We start from the raw sequence: 7,500 nt of genomic DNA, 5'->3' as shown, positions 1-7,500 counted from the left end.
TTCGACTACTATATGTAGTCCTCTTCAGCAGAATCATTCTGCTGAAGAGGACTACAGATGGTAGTCGAAATATACAGTTTCCCTCTAATTCCATCATTTTTTTCTCCGATAGTGGGTTTATATATATATATACTTATTCTCACTCATTTCACTCCCTTCCACCACCCCCTCCACCCCTCCCATCTCAGCTCCTCATGGATGACGGGTCATCCCTGCATCCGCCAAATGCCCTGGGTCAAAGGCAAAGTATATGCACAGCAAGGCTACTTCACTTAAACGGCGACCCCACTTCTCCGTCCCTTTTTTGCTCAACAGACATTCCACTCTTGCTCAGTTCCCCATCTATTTATCTCATTCTCGGTCGTCCCCTGAAGTTCACTCCATCTACCTCTGCCTTCCATGCCTCTTTTGCTAATCTGTCATCACTCATTCTTTCCGTGTGTCCAAACCATCCCAATGATATTTCATCAGCTCTGTCTACCATCTTTTCCATTCCCGCTCTCCTCCTCACTTAATCGTTTCTCTTTCTATCCAACCTAATAACCCTACCATACTTCTCAGACATTTTATCTCAAATACATTTCAACTTTTTCTCTCTACCTTTCTTATTTTCCAAGTCGCTGTTACATACAATGCCGTCGACACAATCACCCCTTCATAGAATCTCCTTTTTGCATCCACTTCCAGTTGCTTATTTTTCATAAAAAAAAAATTTAATCCCCGAAGGCATTTAATTGCTTCTATCACTCTACAGCCTACCTTCACCTTAACTCATTCCTTTCCCGCCAAATGTGACCCGCTCTACCTAAAGCTATTCACTTCCTTCAGCCTCTCTCCTTTTAGATTTACTTTCAACTCACTGCCACCCTCTACCCTTGTACATCTCATCACCTTACTTTAACCCACATTTACCTTCAACTTTCTCCTATCGCATACCTTCCCAAACTCCCCTAACTCCTCTGACCCTGTCATAAGCGCAGTGTCTCCAGCAAATAACAACTGGTTTACCTTCCACTTTTCTTCACTCTCTGTAACTATCTCCATTCCCCTGCCCATTACCCTCGCCTTCACCTCACGCATCACCCCATCCATATACACAATGAAGAGCCATGGCGACATGACACATCCCTGACGTAGTCCCACCTTTACCTCAAACCACTCGCTCTCTCCATTTCTAGTTCTAACACAGGCTCTACTACTCTCGTAAAAACTCTTGACTGCCCTTAACAACTTATATCTGCAAATCCTCCCACAGCACAAGGACACTTGGCAAATATGGCGAGTGTCCTCGTGCTGGGCGCGACAAAACGGGTCGTGCACTGGACAATTGATTGTCGCCCTGGTGCTGTAACCTGACCGAGTGCTCTATAGGAGTGATATAAATTGTAACCCATGTAAAAACTTTCTGTACATCTCTCTTAAGAAGACCAAGTTGGTCGAAACGTTAGAGTAAATAATTTCTTAGATCGTCTTCGTTTTACTCCCACCACCCAATCTCTCATATATATATATACATATATATATATATATATACATATATATATATATATATATATATATACATATATATATACATATATATATATATATATATATATATATTATATATGTGTGTGTGTGTGTGTGTGTTTCTTTGGGAAGGGAATGTAGGAATCATTACCCTGGCCACGTCGTCATCACTCAGGTAATCGGTGCTCATCACATCAACACTCCTAATATGTGTGTATATCTGAGTGTTCACACCATAGTCTTATCCGCCCTCTTCTAGTCCTCTCCTTCCATTTTCTTTTCCTTTTTGTGTCCTCCGTCTCCCTTTCACTTTTTACCCGTCCTTTTCCCTCTACTTTTCTGTTCCCTGTCAGCCTGCCTGCCTCCTCCATACTCAGTCCTTAATACATATAGACAGAACCACTGGTGTCAAGCTGACAGACAACGTTTAAGACCAGTTTGTCAGCAACAAAGTTAACTGGGATCAAGAACAGAATATCAGGAAAAAGAAGTTTAATTGTCAAACTTTACATGATACATTTGACTGTGCTGTGATAAATCTGAATTATTTCAGGGCACATGCGCAGACCTCTGTTTCGATAACCTAATAATAGAATAGTAGTTGTTATTAATATTTTTATTATTTACGTATTTGTTTATTTTGCAGTTTTTATTTGATCAAGTTTTATATTTCTTTTTTTTCATCTAATCTTATTCAATTTTATTCTATTTTGTTTTTTCATTGTATCTCATTTAATTTTATTCTACTTATTCTATGTTATTTCACCGTGTTTATTTAATCTTATTCTTTTTTATCTTATCTTATTTTATCTTAATCTATTTTATTTTGTTCCATTTTATTTGATTCTATTACATTTGTTATACAAAACATCACGTTCAAACTGACTTGTTTTCTGTAACGTCAATCATCATATGACACACCGTGACGCATCGTGACGTTCAAGAGAATTTTCTTGTCACGCGTGTTTTTGGTGTGGTTTCTAATATACACGACCCATGCAGCAACTCTCGCTTCTCCCCTCATGAGACACCCGCATGATTCTCCGCAATGAATGAACAGATTAGTATTTGTCCTCCTATTAGGTCGGTGTCATACTGTCCGGCGTCGCCGTTGCGGCTTGCTGTTAACTATAGCAAAGTGTCCTTTATGAGTCATTAGACTCGAAAGGTTATGATAGTATTTTAACCAGGGGGAGATAGTGGTAGTTATATCAAGTTTTAGCTATCGACAGGTGGTTTCATTAAGTTAAGTGAATTTGCCCATAATCTGGCCGCATCCGGTGCCACCGCACAGCGTGACACCGGGCTCATAATGTTCTTCCACACGTCGCGTTTCTGTTACGCCCATTTTATTATTCCTTATACCCGTATGTGTCGTCCTTACACCATGATCGTCTCTCTCCTAGTGTTCCGATATCCCTTTCATTGTTCCATATACTCTGGAAATACTCCATTCTTCCCCTGGGAGAACTCCATGCTCCTTGGAGTGCTCCTTACGCCCGTCGAAGGGATCTTTACTCCAGTGTCCCAAATTCTCTTTCAATGCTCCATACTCCCTAGGAGCATTCCAATCCTCCCCTGGGAAAGCCTCATGCTCCCCTTGAAGTACTCCTTACGCCTGTCGAAGGGTTGTTTAATCTCCAGTGTTCCTTGACCTCCCGCAGGTGATTGTGACGGCGGCCTGCTGCCTGGGGCCCCTGGCATGCGGCTTCTCCTTCGCCTTCAGCTTGGGCAAGATCTCGACCGGCTTGCCCACTACCCACACCTACCTCTCCCCCGCGTGGAATGCCTACGCCTTCGTCATCGGTAAGATAAAAAAGAATAGTAATCATAATGGAAAATTAGTAGACAGATAAATAAATAAATAGATAAATTGATTAATCAATTAATGTGAAAATAAACAAATAAATGAATAAATGGATGAATCACCAAACAAGTAAACAAGTAAAACAATTAGCTGATTATTTAATTCAATAATTAAGTAGTTGATAAATAAATAAACAAACAAATAAAGGAAATTTTATATATAGATAAGTAGATAAATGAATAAACGAATAGATAGATAAACAGATAAATGAATATATATATGTATATATATATATATATATATATATATATATATATATATATATATACATAACAGTAAATGAATAAATTAAAAAAGTAAAATAAATAGATAAATTAATAAACAAGTGAATTAATAAATGAATGGAAAAATAAACTGGCTTCATGGTTTGCCTCGTTGCAACCACAGCAAGTTGCAACCACAGCAAGTTGCAACCACAGCAAGTTGCAACCACACTCAAGTTCAACGACTCCCTTCTCTAACCTTTGCGAGTTCGCCACGCGCGCTTGGGGACCCATGATAGGGTTGAAGGATTGTTGAAGTATGTAGCGTTTATTTGTTCTTTGGTAATTAGATTGAAAAAATAATAATAAAAGAAAGAAAAAATTATTGGGTATCTCTTGGAAATGAAAACCCTTGACTTTTGCAAGAGGATGATTGATTAAATCAAATTGTGACAAAAAAAAAAGAACGAAATATAAAATTTAAAGATTATAAGTGTTTGTATGTGGCTGTGTTTGTGTCTGTAATTTATTTGTGTTGCTCACAAAAAAAAAAGAAAAAAGAAAAATAAATAGATAAGAAAATAGAAAAGTAAATAAGTAGACTTTATGCACAAGTGGTCTTCTCTTAACACCTACCTGTTGATTTATCCGAGGGATATTCCTCTAACCATCTAAAAAGACATTGATCTCTCCCGCCCTCAGGAAGCGTCGTGGGTGGATTCTTTTCCGGCGTCGTCATCAATCACGGGAGGAAAGTGGCCTTCTGGTTTGGCATTATTCCCTTCTCCCTCAGCTGGACGGTCGCCATATTCGCTACTCAGGTGAGGTTGACCATATCTATCTAGCTATATGTATATATATATATATATATACATTATACATGCATATATATATATATATATATATATATATATATATATATATATATATAGAGTATATGTATATATATACATACATACATACATACATTATACATATACATGTATATATATATATATATATATACATAAATACATACATTATACATATACATGCATATATATATATATATATATATATATATACAGTATATGTATATATATGTACGAAGATCTGAAGTCTGGGATCCATGTTGAAAGGGGAGAAGCGTAAACACTAGACTCATAGTGGGAAGTTTAATGCCCGACGTTTCGGTCCTAGTTCTAGGACCGTCTTCAGGGGTGTGACAATATAGTGCTCGAATGAGCTTATTATACTGTCCGTGGTTGGAATTGGGAGAGGTATTTCGCACTGCCGAGGCTGTCAGGGTCCCTCTCCTCTTCCTGTCGCTATGAGTACCGGACGACTGGACCACCTTACATACCCAATTGTGCATACATTTAATTTTACAAGGAATAAATACAAAACAATAAAATAAAATAGAATACAATACAAAAAGATAAAATGTGATGGAATAAAGTAAAATGCCACTTGTGCAGCAATTGAAAGTGCACTACGCACTTGCACGCAAAGGAAATAAATATAATAAAATAAAATACAACAAAGTAAAATGAAATGCAATAAAATAATGCAATAAAATAAAATAAAATAAAATACCACTTATGCAACAATTGAAAGAGCACTACGCACTTGCACGTAAAGGAAATAAGTTAAAACTTGATCACCCACACTGTGATTTTTGTTCACCTTGTCCTCTCTCGCTCACGTAGTTTGAAATGAGGCCACTTTATGTTGCGTCTGGCTTTGTGTTTTTAGCGCCCAGGTATATTGGATTTAAATCTATGTACCTGTTTACGCTAACTTTTTTTGTCGTCCATGCTTCCAAGAATAGTCTCCTTATCTTTGAGTTGTCTCTATATACCACTGTAGCTCCTTCCCAGTCAATGTTGTGTTGTGATTCGTTCATGTGTTTATAGAGTGCCTCTTCTCGGCCCTCACCGCATCTGTCGTGGAGCCGATCTTGTCTGCTCGGTTCCATAACGGGGCGATTAGGCTTCTCTTGTGGCAGTCCTAGTGGTAACTGTCACAGTCTAGAAGTCTGTGTGTGTGGGCTTTATGCATATGCTGGTCTCGAGGTGGTCTCCTTCTCGTAAAACTAGGATGTCCAGGAACGGAAGCACCCCATTAACTTTCAATTCCATGGAGAACTGGATGGCCGGTTCTAAGCTATTGAGCCTAGTGAAGAAAGGGTCAATGTCTTTGTCTTGCATTACAGCGAAAACGTCATCAACATACCTCACCCATAATTTAAGGGATGGGGATACTGTCGCCAGAAGTTCTGCCTCAACCTGCAGCATGACAACTTCAGCTACTACAACTGAAATAGGTGAGCCCATGGGAGTGCCTTTTCGTTGGTGGTATATGTGCTCCCTGAAGCAATCGAGGCACATAGAGATAAGCCCCATGAGCTCTGTCGAGGATAGTTCCTGGTTCTCTAGAATACCTAAGGTCTCCTCCATGGTTTTGGATAATGTCCTTTGGCCAAGTCTTGAGGAATCGAGGTGAACATGGATTGGACAACAAAGGAAACCATGACGTCTCCTTGGTCGAGTTTAACCCCTTTTATTCTATTGAGGAAGTCTTCTGAATTCAGCAGCATATGGGGAGAATTTGTCACTAGGTGTCTGAGACGTTTGGAAAGATTTGTATCCAAGTTATAAGTAGGGGATCCTCTGAAGGCTACGATGGGTCTTAAGGGGATGTTGTCTTTGTGTATTTTTGGAAGTCCATAGAATTGTGGAATTATGGAATCCCCCGGTCTCCAGTCATCTTCGGTGATCAAACGTTTATATTTTAGTCCCTTCGGTTCTCGCTCTACCTTCATCTGTAATTTCTTTGTAGGGTCGTTAAGAATGGTGGTGTACGTTTGGGAGTCTTGTAGGAGCGATAAGGCTTTCTGGTCGTATTCAGCCTTGTCCATCACAACCGTGGATCTGCCCTTGCCGCTTGAAAGTATCGCTACAGAATGGTCTCTTCGTAGCCCTTCTAGCGCTTTCTTCTCTCCGGTGGTCAGTATTTGGTGGTTGTGGGTGGAACTCAGAGCGCCTACAATTTTTGTTCTAGCTGCCTGTTTCACCTCCTCTGGGCCATCTATCAAGCTGATTCCTAGTTCTGCGGCAGCCAAGAACTGTTCGGTTTACTCCTCCTTGTACATTGAAGTTGAGGCCTTTGGGCAAGACCTACTTCTCTTCAGGGGAGAGATGTCGGTTGGAGAGATTGACCATCCATCTCGTAGAAGTTGGTGGCCTGGAGTCTTTCAGGCGTTGCAGCTTGGAATCCAGGAGGGTCCGTTTGGTTTCGGTTTTGGCTCTGCTAAGACTTTTAATCTTTTCTAGTAGAGCGTTAAAGTCAGTGGGATGTAACCTAGTTTTGCAAAATTCCTTCCAAGCAATGATGTCACTGTTGAAGCGATGGATTCTACTATGGTGGTGATCGATGGCACATTTAAGAAATCTACGGCCACAAGCGTCTGCTTTCTCCTTGCCTTTCTTGGTGTTAACAGGTGGTCTGACATTGGCGAATGTGGGTAAGATGTTCCTGTTGCGGCACATGTAGCAGAAACACAACTGCTCACGGTCAATACTTTTCTTGAGTTCACTACCTTCCCATTTCCTGGCTGTGTTGATAACGTCAACACCATACTGTTGTTCAATAGTGCAAAGATCTGGACTCTGGGATCCATGTTGAAAAGGGAGAGACTCTGCATCACAACCTCACCAGGGTCAAGGACACAGAAACACCCACCCAGCAGGCGGGTGTAGTGTACCGCATTGGCTGTTTGGATTGTGATGCAGATTACATAGGAGAAACATAGAAGAAACTCGCAACTAGAATTGAAGAACACAAGCGGACAGTTAAACGGAAAGATGCAGCCTCAGCACTCTATAATCACATGAACGAATCACAACACAACATTGACTGGGAAGGAGCCACAGTGGTATA

General features: G+C 40.1%; 1 protein-coding gene across 1 annotated transcript in view; it reads left to right on the top strand.

The window, feature by feature from the left end:
• Nucleotides 1-1,275: 1,275 nt before the first annotated feature.
• LOC143030013 (facilitated trehalose transporter Tret1-like) overlaps nt 1,276-7,500 on the top strand; it is a 21,210-nt gene continuing 14,985 nt past the window's right edge. Inside the window, exons 1-3 of the mRNA XM_076193220.1 lie at nt 1,276-1,347; nt 3,174-3,315; nt 4,282-4,400. Coding sequence (XP_076049335.1) covers nt 1,276-1,347; nt 3,174-3,315; nt 4,282-4,400 — 333 coding nt within the window. The remainder of the gene's footprint in view (nt 1,348-3,173; nt 3,316-4,281; nt 4,401-7,500) is intronic.

Source organism: Oratosquilla oratoria, chromosome 11 (assembly GCF_046742065.1).
Source record: "Oratosquilla oratoria isolate Oo_2021 chromosome 11, ASM4674206v1, whole genome shotgun sequence".
In the NCBI taxonomy this organism is placed as follows: Eukaryota; Metazoa; Arthropoda; class Malacostraca; order Stomatopoda; family Squillidae; genus Oratosquilla; species Oratosquilla oratoria.
The sequence above is the reverse complement of the archived record's forward strand: the minus strand, read 5'-3'. Positions and strand labels throughout refer to the sequence as shown.